Source organism: Puntigrus tetrazona, chromosome 7 (assembly GCF_018831695.1).
Source record: "Puntigrus tetrazona isolate hp1 chromosome 7, ASM1883169v1, whole genome shotgun sequence".
In the NCBI taxonomy this organism is placed as follows: Eukaryota; Metazoa; Chordata; class Actinopteri; order Cypriniformes; family Cyprinidae; genus Puntigrus; species Puntigrus tetrazona.
Genome location: NC_056705.1, coordinates 14,275,654 through 14,293,074, shown reverse-complemented (window position 1 = coordinate 14,293,074; position 17,421 = coordinate 14,275,654). Strand labels below are relative to the sequence as shown.

General features: G+C 39.1%; 1 protein-coding gene and 3 non-coding genes across 4 annotated transcripts; 3 read left to right on the top strand and 1 right to left on the bottom strand.

Moving 5' to 3' along the window:
* Positions 1-3,840: 3,840 nt before the first annotated feature.
* LOC122349806 lies at positions 3,841-4,004 on the top strand. Its single transcript, XR_006251500.1, has one exon. It is a non-coding gene; the product is annotated as a U1 spliceosomal RNA (small nuclear RNA).
* A 1,064-nt stretch (positions 4,005-5,068) lies between these two features.
* LOC122349821 lies at positions 5,069-5,259 on the top strand. Its single transcript, XR_006251514.1, has one exon. It is a non-coding gene; the product is annotated as a U2 spliceosomal RNA (small nuclear RNA).
* Positions 5,260-6,477: 1,218 nt separating this feature from the next.
* LOC122349841 lies at positions 6,478-6,641 on the top strand. The gene has a single exon (XR_006251534.1). It is a non-coding gene; the product is annotated as a U1 spliceosomal RNA (small nuclear RNA).
* Positions 6,642-9,623: 2,982 nt separating this feature from the next.
* tmem88b (transmembrane protein 88 b) lies at positions 9,624-16,635 on the bottom strand. The gene is made up of 3 exons (XM_043245967.1): positions 16,350-16,635; positions 14,228-14,626; positions 9,624-11,686 (listed from the first exon to the last, which is right to left on the bottom strand). Exons 2-3 carry the CDS (start codon positions 14,618-14,620, stop codon positions 11,405-11,407), a joined length of 675 nt encoding a protein of 224 aa, XP_043101902.1. The 5' UTR covers positions 14,621-14,626; positions 16,350-16,635; the 3' UTR covers positions 9,624-11,404.
* Positions 16,636-17,421: the final 786 nt, after the last annotated feature.

Here is a 17,421-nt window from a genome sequence, read left to right as displayed (position 1 = left end):
TTGTGCTAATTTAATTGCTTAATTGTTCTCATCTTTAGTGTCTCCTCATCTTTTTTAAGCATGCACTGGTGTCAATAATTAGGATCAAACTATTTAATATCACAAAGGCCTTATTTGAAGCAAAAAATAATGTTGTAAGATACATCACTATTGTGAAATAAAATAAATTCTATAGTACTATATAAGATTTCTTGTATAGCCCACGATATACACAGGAGCGTTTGAAAGCTTATCAATGTTTTCAGCGAATCTCTAGCTCAGTGGTTCCCAACCTTTTTTAACTCACAGCCCACAAAAACACATATGTTTCCGCGGCCCACTGCAAAAAAATTTAAATGAACCTGTTATTTGTGTCGGGTTAGTAACTGAGTACTCAGAAGCATGACTTTTAACTGTCTTTATTGAATAAACGGGTAATGTTGAATAACCAGAAAATGTGCATAATAGGTCACCAAGCCCCGAGACACTCGGGTTAACAATTCTTAAGTAAACGGGAAAACCAAATCCGTCATCGGAGCCATCAGTCAGAAGGAACTGGCAGAGACCAGGGTTGAGACGAGCAGTCAAAACGTCAGAGAACTGGAACACTGGACAAATCAAGACTAGAGTCAGGCTCGAGTGAGAAGCGCAAATCGAGAGCAGATATAGAGCGAACGATTTAAGGGAGAGAAACCATTGAGCGAAATAAAGAGAAAAAGCAAAGAAAAAAAAGACCCAAAGGAAACTGAGACCGTGATCCCGCTTCCTGACCCTTTTTCATTTTTAATTGCAATGTGTTAACTACAAGTACAAATTTAGTAAAACGGATAACATGCAAAAAAAAAAAAAAAAGAGAAAACAAATTCTGGACTTGTTTACGTGCCAATTACGATAAACATCCGATAAACAACATCTATCACTCACCTAATGCGAAGGTTGGTGTTGTTTAGCACTGATTAAGCGCTGTATGTCGGGCTGAAGTGAAGAAAGTTGCAAGCGAAGATCAGGCTCAACGTTAAGCTTATTCCGGTATTTTGTCTTGAGTGCCACCAACGCAGAAAATCCTGCTTCGCATAAATATGTTGTCGGAAATGGCATCAAAAACTTTAGAGCTTTGTCAGATTGATCAGGATACTCGGAGAGAGTATGAATCCAAAAATCCGTCAAAGTTTTCTGAGAAAACGTTAATTTTAAAGCACTGTCACAAGATAAGTCAATGAGGCTGTCGTGCTCTTTTGCACTTAAACTCGTGACGGCTCCCTCACACAAGTTTGCAAAAGGATTTTCAATCCAGGTAACCTGAACATCTGGAGAAGGAAAGTAGTCACGCAACTGGCTCTTCAGTCCTTGGAGATGCTCTTCAATCAGCTTTTTAACTGAGTTGGGCAGGCTCGTGGCTTCTTCTGACAAAAAATGTGACAAATTCTCAAACGATTCGGATTTTGATTTTGATTTGCAAATTCGCCCGGCCCAAATGTCCAGTTTCTTTATTGTGGCTTCCATTTTATTTTGAACTTGAAATGCTGTCACTGATTTGCCTTGAAGACTCAAGTTCACTCCATTTAGGTAACTGAAAATATCAGAAAGGTAGGACAATTTTGCAAGCCACTCAAAATCACCGAGGCGGTCCGAAAGGGGAAAATTTGAGTCTGATAAAAAAAATCTGTGCTTCGTTGCGTAATTCAAAGAGACGAGTAAGCACCCGGCCTCTTGAAAGCCATCGTATCTCAGTGTGTAACAGAAGCTGAACATGGTCACTTCCCATTTCTTCACAGAGAAGTCGAAACAAACGTGACTGAAGGGGCCTAGTCTTTATGAAATTGACTATTTTAACAGCCTCATCCAAGACACATCTCAGATCTGTGGGCATCTTCTTGGTAGCTAGTGCTTCCCGATGTAAACTACAGTGGACGGAGCTCATAAGCGGAGCAACTATTTTCACGCGCGCAACGACTCCGTTCCGATGCCCCACCATGGCTCGTGCTCCGTCTGTGCTCAGACCAACCCATTTAGACCAATCGATTCCATTTGAAACAATAAATGCATTCAAAATATCAAAAATGGCTTCGGCAGTTGTTTGAGCCGGCAGCGGCTTACAGAAAAGGAATTCCTCTTGTAACTCTCCATTATGAACATACCGTATAAAGGCAAGGAGGTTGGAAAGGTTTGCTATATCGGTCGATTCATCCAACTGTATGGCATAAAAGGGACTCTCTCGAATGTGTTTAACCAACTTCTGAGTTATATCATCTGCCATTTCATTTATTCTTCTCTCAACCGTATTATCCGAAAGTGAAATCAGATTTAACTGCTTGCGGGCCTTTTCTCCACACATCACACCAACCATTTCTTTCGCGGCAGGTAAAATCAAAGTTTCACCAATTGTGTGTGGTTTTCCAGCGATAAGATGCCTCCACTGCTCTACTGTTGTCGTTTCCAGAGAACGCAGATTCAATAGTTTTTTTCTTGCTTTGATATTCTTTAAGTTTGTTCTCAAAAAATTCAATTGGCTTGGACGCATATTCACTATGTTTTGTTTCCAAGTGCCTTCGTAATTTGTTCGGTTTTAAAGCTTCATTTGACAGGACTTCTGAGCATACAACACAGAGCGGTAGCTGCTCGTTCTCCGCTCCCACACATGTGAAACCTAGCGCTAGGTACTCGCTGCTATATTTTCTTCTTTTAGGTTTATTTTGAGTCTTTTCTGTGTCCTGCTTACTTGTAGATGAAGTATTTTCCCTTTTCAGCGATCCCGTTGTCAACCATTTATCCATGTTTACATCTGTTTTGGCATGTATGCAGCAAAAATATGTTACATAGCCTAAATCGGCGGGTTGTTTTTAAACCAATCAACGACCTGGAATAGTGAATGCATAGTAACAGTTTATTATTATTTTTTGTTATTTAATTAATTAATTATGATATTTAATTATTACTACACATTTTTACGTACATTAGCAATATTATTATTTCTATTGATAATAACTGGCGGCTCCCCTGCAATACCGTTGCGGCCCACTGGGGGGCCGCGGCCCACAGGTTGAAAACCACTGCTCTAGCTAATACTCATAGGCTCTGTACCATTCTTATTAATTCACTGGTTTAGCTTAATAACTTAAAATAAAATCGGCATGCATAATAATCCATAGTAAAATTCATGTTTTTCCATGTTTTACAAAATGTAGGCCTATTTAATAAAATCAGAGTTGGTTGTCATTACATTCTTTCCATTTCTTTGGACTGTTTTTGAGGGAACATCATCAGTTCCGTGCACTTGTTCTAGTTATACAATCCTGTATAATATTCCTTTTTAAATTCCGAAAATATGTTTGTGAAGCTTTCAATGGTAATAAAAAATGAGAGCTTTGAGCATCTCTTATCTGATTGGTAGTTCATTTCTACACGATTGGTGGAGAGACCGCCACTGTGGCCAGTCAGAAGCTATTGATACTAACTGCAGAATCAGATGACTTCCAGCTCCACCTCTCTGGATGTCAGATGGAGTGGAAGGATAGAATTGTCACTAGGGTGTGGGTGGATATTCTCCCTCCACCCATTAGGCATGAATTACATTCGCTTCTCCCTTAGCTGTATGTCTAGTGAGGGGGAGCTTCACACAAGCTCCACCCATTTGCTCGGCAGTGAGCAGCCTTTCATCAGAAAGCCCAACTCTCTCTATGTATTTTTCAGTGATCACTGTAGTTTTTGTACTACTGTGAAAACTGCACCAGTAATTTAAAATGATCCAGAGTTTAGAGTTAATTGTGATGATGAACCAAATGAAGTGAGGAAGTAACGTCTCACCATCGCTGAAAATAATGTTCCCTGAAGTGCTCCCCCTTCAGGGTGGGTGTAGAACTCATACTTACCTGGCAGGGGAGATACCATGATCATGAAGGTGGTTCACCCAGGGCGAGGCTCAGCCATTGCACTCCGGTTGTGCTGACCCCTGCGAATTCCCCAAATGTGGGAATCTCGACTGCATAATTTCTGGTAGTGGGGGACTGCGTTCGCGCTCTCCCCTGATTATTCTGGTTAAAAATAGAAATGTATTCCACCCTGTGCTTGTTTGAAAGATCTTCATTCTGTGAACAAGTTTTCTACATCTGTATTCGTAATACATACAGGGGTTGGACCATGAGGGCCTCCTTTTTTGCGGCCAATACAGCATCAGTTCATCTTGGGAGTTACAGACACAAGTCCTGCACAGCGGCCAGAGGGATTGAGTCATTCTTCTTGTAGAGATTCCCACTACCTGATGCTTGGTGGAGGAAAACGATTCGTTACTTGCTTCTCCAAAACACCCCAAAGTGGCTCAATAATATTTAGATCTGGTGATCGTGCAAACTTCACTTTCATGTCCATCAAACTACTCTGTCACCAGTCTTGCTGTTTGTATTTGTGCATTATCATCCTGATAAGACGGCACCACCTTCAGGATACAATGTTTGAACCATTGGGTGCACATGGTGGTTTGGTAGTGCTTTGACAGTGACGTGTCCATCTAGCACAAGTATTGGTTCTAGGGAATGCCATGATATTGGTGCCTGAACCATCACTGATCTGCCCCCATGCTTCACTCTGGGCATGCAACAGTCTGGGTGGTACACTTCTTTGGGGCTTCTTTGTCCTCTTTTGAACTCTGATATGTCAACCTATGCTAATTATACTTTCACCTTTTTTTTGTTTGTTTGTTTTGTTTCTTTGATCATATGGATACATTTTAAAATGTAATGTGTCTGTAGTTAGTGTGATATTTTTTTTTATTTTTATAGGACTGTTGTGTTGTTGTGCTTTGACTCCTCCTCTTCTCATACTGTCTCCTCCCCTCATCCCATCCTTTACCCTCCCATTTTATCACAGCTTTGTACGACCGTTACTTGAAGCTTTTCAAATCTAAGGTGTGAACGACCGGTGCTCAAGTAAGTGGGGCTTCATGATGCTTTAAAGCCTTACTTTACCCGAACTATGTTAACAATCGAAGAACTTATAAAAAGGCATAAAAAATGTAACTAGCTAAATAAAAGCTTGCCACCGTCTAATTTGCTGTGTAAAAGCATGTGGTTTCTGTTGATGACCATTTGTAGGTATCGCTTCTCGGCCTTTTGGCTAAGATCAAGTGTAGTATCTGTTCTTATCAGTTTAATATCTGATACGTGCCCTACCCGGGCACCATATATTAAATTGATTTTTGGAGCAGGGAGATGGAATAGGGGCTTGCTCCATCCACTCCACGCATCGACCCGGTATTGCAGTACTTCTGGGAATGGTGCACCCCCCTGAAATAGTCAAAAAATAGTTTTTTTTTTTTTTTTTTTGTTCTGTTCTTTTTTTGTGCTGAAAGTATGTTTAAAGGCATAGTTTATATTTGTATTTTGATAGAGTTTAAAGTGATTTAATATGTTCAGTTATATTTAGGATGGCTTGCTGAAGTCTAACCTTTTAGAAAGTAGTTTTTGATGTACTAAAGTTATTGGCGGTCACCAAAACATATTTTCATCACACTCTGTTTAAATGTCTTTGTTCTTCCTCCCTCAGAATCAACTGACATGACTGTTAAAGTTTGGAAGATCGCATCCTTGTTTAATGTAGAGCATTCATATTTTTTTTTTTTACTAGAATTAATGCTAATTGCTGGTGGTGTGAATTGAGCTGGTAAAAAAAAAATTGCCTTAACTTCTTTTGACAAGTGAAAAGAAGTAAACACACTTTCTATGCAATGCTATGCAGTGATGGTGTTTTCCATGTTGACCAATTTTTTTGCAATGTCCTTACAACTAAGTTTAACACACATTGCTTATTCACTTCCGCCAGTTCACATAATACAGACTCAATTGAACTGATTAATTTTAGTAATCTGTCCAACACTGAAGGCCTCACTGTCTGAATCGGTGTATAACAATAAAAAAATAGTCCATAACACCTTAGAGATTAGCTTGTAGATTGTGTGATTCCTTGACCCCTGAAGGACAATCACGAGTCAAAAAAGCAAAGCAATCTGTTCGCTAGCTGCTAATTATATTCAGCTATACGGTCCAAAATTAGTCTTTTGTATAGCTTATATTTCTGCCTTGTATGATCATCATAATCCACATAGGAGCTCAAACAGGAGTTATTTCATGCACTGGCTACTATCTGAAAGTGAATTTTGAGCTAAAATTATTTTAAAGGCCATTAATGCTGTTGAAATCATCCATGGCACTGACACTCTTATGATGTGAAGAAACTCCGCCTTCACTCCTCAAGCTCAAGTACTATGGGACCATGTTTTCAGCCAGCCAAAAATCTCTGGCAGGTGTCCCCCAAGGAAGCCCCGACATGGCATGATCAAGCCCTGGAGGTGACCGACTAAAAACTCAATAGCTCTAGAGGTCAAGAGTTTAGAGTAGATTAAGAGTTTAGATTGTGATGATGAACCATATAGAGTGGAGAACGTCTCACCATCACTGAAAATAATGTTCCCTGAAGTGCTCCCCCTTCAGGGTGGGTGTAGAACTCATACTTACCTGGCAGGGGAGATACCATGATCATGAAGGTGGTTCACCCAGGGCGAGGCTCAGCCATTGCACTCCGGTTGTGCTGACCCCTGCGAATTCCCCAAATGTGGGAATCTCGACTGCATAATTTCTGGTAGTGGGGGACTGCGTTCGCGCTCTCCCCTGATTTCCTGGTTAAAAATAGAAAAGCATTGTGCAGTGTTTATATAGTTATTTGCTGATGTGTTGGGGTGGCACTATTGCTTTAAAAAATGTATCTGTATTTTATTGTACATTGGTATAGCAGTATGTCTAATCATAGATGTATTGATACTGGATCGTTAAAATTAGCAGATGAAAGATGAAAAGCAAAAATTATAAGGTAAATATACAGAAAAGTCACTGTGTTGAAAGAATGCCATGTATTGAAGATGCTGTTTCCAAATATCATAAGGGATGATACATTTCTATCACATGTTTGAGGTACTGGATAGCTGGCCAATTAGAGCGCAACATGATTTTCAGAACGATGAGCTTTGTAAAAATCAACATTTTACAGACAAGGTAAGGCAGAGTGTGGAGTAACAATGTACAGTATGTGGAAAATAGTATTAATAATGTTGTTTCTAGCATTGTCATGACAACTCTGAGTTTAGCATGGTAACATGGTGTACATGACAATATTAATGTGTCTGGTTTTGGTGAAATATATCTGCAACGCTGCTGCTCCCCATGTATAACATACATTAATCACCCTGTTGCAGATGTATACAGGTGGAGCTGGGGAAGGTGAAGGGTTTTTGAAGTGTGTGTGCTATCCCATTTGAGTAATAATTACCCAGTGTTATGCAAACACTATTATTCATTATGATCCTCTAGATTGCACTTCAAGACTTAGTTTCCCTGTCACTAGTATACTACAATAAAGATAAAATTGTTTATACCTACATCATATGCGATGTGCGACATGTTTAATATTGTTTGTTTGTTTGCATCAGATTATTTATCTAGTGACTTGAAGAGGCTGACTGCACTTATCTATCCCAGCGGGACCTTTGAGTTTATCTGAACAATGACTGCCCAATAGATTCACACCAGGGTCATTCCGTGTCAACTCAAAGAAAGGATCCCTGCTCAAATTTTGTAGTAATATTTTTTTTCCTTGTGCATAAATGGGAAAAAAAAGCTAAAATAGTAAATTTGATATTATATTTTATATTTTCGGAGTAATTTACTGTTTTATAGAAGGGAGTCAAAATTACAATTTTCATTTGAGAATCAAAGATAAACTACAGAGGGTTAAAATGACTTCAGAAAGATGGTCGCATCATTGTTGTTTTTTACAGAAATTCTTTAATGACTACAGAGGTCAGACAAACTTTGATCCATCACATTTGTGGCTGACAAGGCCGCGATCAACTTGGAGTTGATTTTTAGGATTGGAATGCCAAGTTTGTAGAGTTCAGCATCATCCTCAGTCACTCTTTGCTGCACACACTGGAACAATTTGATAATTCAATGCTTCAGTGGTAACTCTTGAGCCTTTGCTTCATAATGATAATGAGACCACAGCTGTTTAAAATGCCGTCCATTAGTCTGTGCTTTCTGGTGTCAGCCAAGTGGGCGGTTGAGTAGCGCTTACTGAACTTCAACTTTTGCATCAAAGATGGATCCATTTGTGTGGATGAACAGAGCATTACTCCAGTGTGCCAAGTGCAAAGATGCTGAACCATGTGCCGAACTGCTGCTAAAATCATGGAGGTTCACAGCAGAGCTGTTCCAGAAGGCACGCCATGGACATAAAAGCAGACACAGCCTACATGCATGAGTTCAGGAGGTGCCTCACCAGCTCTTCTGTACCTCTCCTTAAGGCCTTCATCCATCACCCACATTTTGTCCAGTGATTCCTCATAGTTCAAGTCTATTTCTCTGCTAAGTTTAACCATCACCAGTTGAATCATTCAACCATCGAGAAGGAAACTTATACTGGCGTTATGACATTTTGATGTTTGTGTTGGGGACAGCCTATTTCCTGTGACTGTCTATACAGACCATCACCCTTTAGTTTTTTTTTTTTTAAACAAAATGTACAATCATAATCGACACTTGTTGAGGTGGGTATTAACTGTGCATCATTTGGAGATTTGTCATAAAAGAGGATCTGAGAATGTGGTGGCCGATGCTTTGTCACAGAGATGAGTTATTGGTTCAGAACCAAAATGATGAATATTGGAATGGGGGAAAACTGTTTTTAGGGAGACATGTGTTTTGTTAATTGGTGGGTTTACAGGTTTTTTTTTTTTTTTTCTTCTTCCCCCTCTTTTTAAGGGTGAGCTCCGCCTTGTACACATGCTCCTCCTTAGCCAGAACATTGGCTTTTGTGGTCTAACTCAGGAATGACATTGTCATTTATGTATATGTATATTTGTATATTTTATGTAAATTCTATGTATATTACATTACAGATAAACATTATATATATTTTTATATAATTTTTTTTTTTTTTTACATGGTGACTTGAAATGGCTGACTCCACTTTCATCTATCCCAGCAGGGCCTTTGATCTCTTCATTGGCTATCTAGACAAGCCGAAATGTTGCCCCAAGTTTGAGTTGTCTTGACACATGAAGTTGCACCATGTGAACGAGTTAAACTGATGGCTTTGATGAGCATCTCCAGATTGGTGTGATTGGTATGCTAGCATCACTCCTGCTGAGGCAGACTTGAACATTATATTTAGAATGGCTTTCAGTGTGGAAATGCATCCATACAATGGATAGCGGTGTCTTTTTTTCTGTCTCTGTAGGCCCGGGTCTCATTTATCCCCACCACTATGGCACTGGGGGTTTGAAGACGGATAACTGGCATCAGCATATCGAGACACAACCTAGAAGATAAATATATTGTACTCATAATATTATAGATTTCTATATTCACCATCTAATTAGCAATCTATTCCTTTTGAGCTATATGGTTAAGCCTCATAAATAAACCTGCAAATCCTATTTAAATATTATAATTAAAATAACTTGCAACAGTTACAAAATGAAGAAAATGACAATAATTAAGACCAGATGCACATTTTTCCAAGAACACATTAAACAGTTCTCAGTCCGTAAGCATATTACATTTAATGTAATCCTGACAGAATAGGAATTAAGCCATGAATCTGAGTCATCTCTTGTTTAATATGCGTTTCCCACGGAATATTATACAAAGTAATTTTACACCATCACGTTAATAATGCAAAGGAAATAGAAAACGCGGCATTACATCAATAATAATACTAACTAGTATTAAGAATAATAAAAATAGAAGGGAAAATCAAGTAGAGAGCTATAATGCACAGCTAGCATCAAACGGACATAAATGCCTCTTTTGACCCTGCAAGCGCGGAATTGTGAAGAAGTAGACTGTAGACTCCAGGCCAATTAGATGGCATAAAAGTTTTCACATGGTCGCAGCATGCGCGTGTCCACAAGGTGCTTGGTCCCATCGTCTTTTTGCTTTTAGAAGGGTGTCCGCGGGCCTGGAAGCGCATTAATGCCGAGGCAGACCTCTGTCGGACAAGTCGGTCAAAGCCGGCGCTGCGGGGGCTCAGGGTGCGATTTATCACAGGCCTGCACGATCGTAGACTAGAATAGCGTTTGGTTTTAATTAAAAATAGAAGTACGTATTTATTTAGAGTAATTGTTATTGCAAACTTCTTTTAGCGGTATTCTGTCGTGTTTGGTTATAGTTGTTCTTGTATATTTCTCCTTAACGCATAGGTAATACAATTAGTTCCATTTTGCGTTAACCTGTTATAAATGTAGGAATATTAATTAGCAATTTTGCGCCCCTTATTATTATTGATGTTATTATTTGTCTGTTTTTTTGTGTGTGTTTGTTTAGGACTTTCTGAACAGCTTGCTTCTAACACTAGAGGGGGCTATGTGCTGCTTTTTGCCTTCTAATCCCAAACTGATGGTTTTTTTTTTTTTTTCTTCTATGTAGAAGTACATTATTTTGAAAATGTTTAACTCCTGTACCATATTATGTTTGAGAGCTGGAGTGATTACATGCTTTCCATAAACTGTAGTTAAGCGGCTTGGTTGTCTCTGTTTTTAATGTCAGTAACATAACTTCTGCAGTATGTCTTGACACTCCGGCTTTTTGACTTTAGTCCTATTCAGATGTTTCTCGTTTGGCACCTTAGTGATAAGACTTAGGGATTCGGAATGGATCTATTCACAGGAGAAGCTGTTCTGAGTTCTATGATCCTACGAATGCACTTCTCACGTGGCCAGTCACTTGATTGTTTGTCTCTTTTTGTTCTAGCTGTGGTGGAGCAGTTATGAAATATTGGTCTTGTAAATACAGTATTTTTTTTCATCTTCAGTAATAAATACGCAGTCTGTAAGTGTCCTGGTGAGAAACAATCACCCTCAGAATAGCGCTTATCAGTAAATGTAATATTTTTTAAAATGAATCCATAAGAAATTAAGTGCAGCCCATCAGTTCTGTGTAAATACAGTATTTAATGCTTTTTATATAGGCCTAACATTTAAAGAAAATGGAAATACACAACACTGTACATGTTATTAAAAAAAAACCCATTATTTTTGACGAGGTTTTAAAAATGTGATAACTATATTTAAGGAAGTGTTTGTAATACAAAGAGTACATACACATCAGTTTTGGGTATTTGATTATATTATGGCGAGTACTGAAATTGACTAATTAAAATTTATTGTGCTACAACAGTTGCATTAAATATATAGGCATCAGAAATTGATGAACATTGTGTATTTGGCTATTAAAAAAAAGTAAATAGGTAATCCTTGCCTCTTTTTGTCTTTCATATACATTGAAATATTTAGTGAGGGGTTTTTTTGGTCTATAATGTGTAGTGTGTTCTTTCACAACGTTTCACATTTCCAATACAACAGAAGTGTAGTCTTTTCCCTTTACACCCACACCTTTCCCTTCCCATCTCCTTTCACAGATCGCTGTCCACAGCAGCCCCCTGTCAAGCCACGGTGATGGGTAGCTGGAAGGTTCTTGTAGACGGCACGACTGTATGGAATAAAGCACAGACCAAGCTGAAGGTGACGAGCAAGCCGGCAGTACGCAGCCAAGGCCAGAACCAGGAGTGGAGTCACTAGCAAGAAACCCACAACCAGCAGAGCCACGCAGCCACCGTCCGTCAGTAGATCCGAGCAATATGGCGACGAACTGTGCGGGCGCACCTGAAAAGAGAGACATTTGACTAATGTGGACATTGTGTGGGGTCAAGGATGAGTGGTGGAATGCATGTAGGCATTGCTGAGGAGCGTCAATGAGAAATTAAGTGTATGTGGAGGAACAGCGTCTCTGAGGTGTGGACAGACGAAGAACAGACACACTGGACAAGAATGTCTACCAAGCGTGTGCTTGTTTTCTTTAGTGAGTTGACCGTTTGTTACTGCCAGGGTAGTGTTTTCTTTCTAATTATTGTTGTTATTTTTATATTTTGACAGAAGACCACTGTTGGTCTGATTCACTAAAACCTCAGTACATGACTTTTACTTTGTAAAGATTTCTTTGGGAAAGTATTGCTAAATTATATGATAAACTTGCGCAAAAAAATCTCACTTTGAGCTGACTACTATCAAAATATACATTCTCCATCAGCCTACGTCAGGCTACAGTAGTTGTAAATGTATATAGCATATTTAAATATGCATGATACGTCCTTATTTTGTTTAAATGGCATTGCACAGGAGAGAAAGGATTGATGCATAAAAAGACCCCTACATTCTTCATCTATCCCCCGTGAGCTGGAGGGAAGGAGAGGCAGGAAAAACAGGCGACTGAGTAAACAGAGAGTAGGAGGGAGAAAGCTGATAAAGCCCATCTGCATTCGAGCTGCGCTTTCTCAATCTGACAGGTTTCTTCACTCAAGTAGATGCTTGTAAAAATTACAACTCAAAACAAGCGTTCTTGAAGAGTTTTAGAAAACCAACCCCCCACCATCGTTAAATGATATTGTGACAGCTGTATTTGAGAGAAGCTTTTTTTTTTTTTTTTTTTTTGGTCTGCAATTTAATTGTGGGTAGAAAGGCATAGTATTTACTGTAATGTTTTCATCAGCTGTTTGGATTCTTAACGGCACCCATTAACTGCAGAGGACCCATTGGTGTTCAAGTGATGTAATGCTGAGTTTTCCAAATTTGTTTAGATAAAGCATACTCATCTACTTCTTGGAATGCCTGAGGGTGAGGAAAATCATCTCAGAAATCTCTTTCGTTATGTCTCTAAAGTACAAGGTATTCCAGCTGTCTGTAGAACTGTTGCGTGTGCAAATAAGACTCAATCTGAACGAAGCAGTTTCAGGGAATCGATGCACCTATGTGGCCTTGATATTAACCATATGACCCAAAACAGAGAGAAATGCACACTCTTCAGTCTTTGATTTGGTTTTAAATTATGCAGATTCATTCATTAATCTAAGAGTTAATGCATTACAAACTATTTACTCTGTGGAATACCTTGGTGGTCTGTTGCTGCTTACTGATCTTTGGATTTATCTCTCTTTCATAGGTGATCTAGTGTCACATGGGGACTAATTGGTCCAACTGGCCATTGGTCTTGGATTCTAAAGGTCTGGTAATTGAAGAGGTCAGAAGATTTCAGCCTTTATTTGCACACATTGACCCTTACTGACCCACGGGTGCTACATGAAGATAACTTGAGCCGTTTTCTTTTAGCAAGAGAGAGAGAGCCTGTAATGGTTAGATGAAAGGTTTGTATCTTACAGAAACATGTCTGTTAATTCTGTGGTACAACGTAAGAGTCTTTTGTTGAAAAAGAACAGAGCTGATACGGTGGAGAAGCAGTAGATCTACTCTTCGGTGGGTCAAAGGGCAAGAATGTCGAGGGCGGTCGCTATACAAGTTTGTGAGAAAACGTTTTTTAAACTCCAGTAATCCACTTCTGTCCTGAAAACACTCCTCATCTGACGTCATCTTCCCAACTCCTGACCTGCCCCTGTTAATACTCCTGCACTCAGACTGCTGAGAAATGCCCAAGATTAAGAGATTACTTGGTGAATCAAAGAGAAGCAGAGGCCAAACTCCCATAAATCCCTAGAAGAATATCTCTGAATCATGATTAGGTTTTATTCTGAGTCTTTTTCACAGATTATAAAGGACATTCTTATGCATTAGTCCTCCCATTGGTATTTGATCTGCAAAATCTTAAATCTGATTTAATTTTTTTTTAATTATTTACTTTACTTACCATACTTATCTTTTGATGTATCAACTTGATTTACTAACAATGCAAAAAAAAAAAAAAAAAACACAGGCAGATAATTTTTTATAATGACCAGAGCAATTTACCAAGAGCAGCACAAATTACTGCCTGCTTTAAAACATGCTCTTTTTTAGTGTAAATAATTGCACAAATACCAGTAATTTTGATTAGTGCAAACGTTAGTAAATGCGTTGTGTGATTTATATTAATAATCTCCCAAAAATTGCCCATGCCTTTTCATCACTAATTCAATGCACGACTTTAGTGAATGTTAAATGCTAAAAGACAACTTGGACTAAACTTTTTCAATTGAATCTTTATCAGTATTTTGCTAAACAATTGTAAATAAATATTAATCTTAATAAATAATTTCTTTAATGATGTTCTGAAAGTCTCCTACCATCTGACCCCGTGAAATTAAGCAGCTTTATTTTGGTCTGGTCTAAGTGCTCTACACATGAAAAACTTTAATTTCTTTTGATTTCAGTTTTTACCGTTGAATGACAGATGAAGCCGAACACCACCATGACGATAGCAGGAGTTAGGATGAGCCCGAAAACCAACCCGGCCAGGCAGGCGTTGATGGCCGCGATCAGCAGGTTCTGCGCTGTCACCAGCACTGAGCACGCCCAGCAGTCCAGAGACCCCCGGAGCTCCAGCGGAGCATCACCTCCCCCAGCCTCCGCGGCGGAGTACGGTGGCGGTACAACCACTCCAGACCCACCTACTGGGGTCCCGGCCGGCAGAGTGGAGGCCAAGGAGTTTGTGTGCTGGAGCCCGGTGTGATTGTGATGGTGGTGGTGATGATGGCTGTTGGTTGGGAGCTCTTCAGAGAGGTCGAGGGCCTGGTGATGAGCCCCTTTCTCCAGTGTGCCGTTCATGCTCATCTTGATCTGATGACAGAGAATGAAGGACATTACAAAGCACTTGTGAAAGGTAAGCGCTTGATGGCTTTTGTGTTTTCTCTTGTAGGCTTGATATTAAATCATACAAGACTTGATTAACAGTGAATTTACTCAAAAGTGGCTATAGATCCTAAAATCTGTGATCATACTTCTGCCAACACCTTGAAAAATCTGTGAATGTGATCTGTCTTTGCTGACGAAAGTGACTCCACTGAGCTTTCTGAGGTTATTTCTCTCTCAATTCTTGTCAGCAGTTGTTCGAAAGCCTGGAAAGTGGTCATAGTCAACTTTTACATTTGCTTTGGACAGCTTCAAAAAAGTTCAGCGCGAGGTTAAATCACTTATCGCCAGGAAGCTAGGTTTGTGATCTTTTAATTAGGTCTTTTATCAGAGACTGATTGTTATCTGAAAGCTAGTTGGAGCTTTGTGGCGGAAACTGATGTGTATATGAGTGTGTTTGGAACAACACAGGCGATACAATCAAGTGACGAAGAGTTAGAGTTAGTAACCCTCACTTCTGGGGATTACATCTTTTACCTCTAACTGTTGTTTTTTTTTTCATTATTATTTTGTATGGGTAAACCTAACCAAGCAGTTACATTTTACCCAAATAACAAAATAAATGTTGTATTTAAAGGTTATTGTAATATGCATTTGTCATAAGTATATTGTAAAACGGAAATAAGAACCATTCTGTCTGGACGCAAGGTTTGTTACAAAAATAAAGTTCTTCAGAATAAGTACAACAAATGATACTATGAATGTATAAATGTTCTACTTTTACAGTACAGAAGTTTATGGTCCCAAAGAGACTTTTTCTTTTTTCTTAATGTTTCTTTGTACTTATACTGAGCTTCATGCTAAATTTTCAGGTTGTAGGCTCCAGTAAACTTTAGGTGCCCTTCGCTCTCCTCGATGCTCAGGCGGTTAGGCTGACCATGCAGATAGCCTTCCAGAACAATAGACTGAGGTCAAACTACACAAATAGTTTACACACCATACAGCTGTGGCCTCAGTGCCATACGCAAATCACCTAAAAATGGATACAGGATGGTCTTGGACTCTCTCACACACACATGCACTCTGACCCTTAAACCCTAGATCCTGAATGTGCCATCAGTGATGCATGATGAGGGAGACATGCACACGTTTGTGCGCTTGCTGACTGTTGTGTTGTCTTCCTGCCTTTGTATTCTGTTTGTTACACAGCAGGTGACTCAACATGTAACAAACACCAGATCGCCGCTCACAGGAATAACACTAGATTTCTCCACCCACTAACGTTTCCAGGTTTCTGAGAACCGCCAAATTGAGAATTAACTTTTTTTTTTTTTTTCTTTTTTTATGCATGCATAGAGCGAAAATTATATCGGTTTATACTTTAAACTCATCCACACATTTGCATTATGATACGTCTTCAGGACTTCAGACTATTTTATTCCCCCACCAACATATGCTGTTGCCTGATGTGGTATTTTAAATGATCAAACAACATATTTTATTTCACTTGCAAACGCCTCAGATGTTACAGATATGCATCACTCAGCAATGGATTACACAGAAGTTCACTTGCAGGTACTGAGCTAACGGTTGTGTGAATTAATGTAAAAAGAGTAATCAAGCAGACGCATATATCAGTGTAAATTCCAAACGTTCCCCTGCTGTAGATTGTGATATAGGTCAGTTTCACATGCGCCCTCCACTCACTCACCTGATAGTGTGACTCAAGCAGTCCTCTTCTTTTGGTTGCCTTTGACTAACACAACATGCACTCCTTGTTTTTTGGGAATTGAAGTCTGTTTGGAATTCCTTGTACAAAAACGTAACAATTCTAAAAAGGTTTTTCCTTTCGTATCAGTCTGATGGTTGCTCTCATTTCTTTGTGTTCTCTGAAGTGTAGTTGGTTTTAGTTGAGATACTGTCCACTGTCTCTCTTTCTGTGAGGCAGACTGAGATATGGATGTGTCCTGCCTGGCAGTTATAGCAGTGCCTTCTCTGTGCCTCCCTCATACCCCCTCCCCTTTTCCCTTACCCTTCTCTTCTCGCTCTTTCTTCACTCTTTGTGTGGGGGAAGGAATGTTTATTTAAAGAGCCAAAAAGTGAGGACTTTAATTACTCCTGATGGATATAGAGGGCTTGAAACCAAACCTCCATTCTTCTTTACTCGTACCATAAACTGCTCTTACCACATGGTGGCGAGTGTTTGTTTACACATGTAATCATGTGTTGGTTTAGTTGATATTGCCATCTCTGTGTAATCTGTGCATAAATGTATTTTATCCATCATCCTCCACCCGTAATGCAATTGTTATGCAACGATTGTTGGCCTTTTAGGGGGCATTGCAGAGATAACAGCAATCCAAAGTCTTGGTTTTTGTGCTTTTTTTTTTGCTGTTTCTTTTTTCGATTTTTAAATTAGAAATGTAATCGGAAATCAAAAGAACTTAGGGCTTCTGATCTTCTTATTCATTGGCATTAATGTTTTACCTCAAACTGTAACTTGTCCCTTTACTGTTTTTCACAATTAAAGCAAATGTCACAACTTTTGAGTCTGAATTTAATGCATTTGTGAATTAAACTGAAGTGTCACCTAGGAACAAACTTGCTGTCATGTTGGATGAAAAAAAACCCCATTGGATTCTGGTTCATACATGTAAAGGGGATTTTTACTGTTTTTTTTTTTTATGCAAAACTAAATACTTTAAACCATTGAACCATTGCTTTTCAGTTTACCGCCATTCTTAGCCATCAGACCAACATGCACATACGAGATATGCATACAG

What these genes read in the sequence shown, in the direction of transcription:
- tmem88b (XM_043245967.1), bottom strand. Translation starts at nt 14,620, where the DNA reads ATGAGCATGAACGGCACACTGGAGAAAGGGGCTCATCACCAGGCCCTC. An exon ending in GCTTCATCTGTCATTCAACG is followed by an intron (nt 11,687 to 14,227) that starts GTAAAAACTGAA and finishes CTCTCTTTTCAG; the next exon opens with GTGCGCCCGCACAGTTCGTC.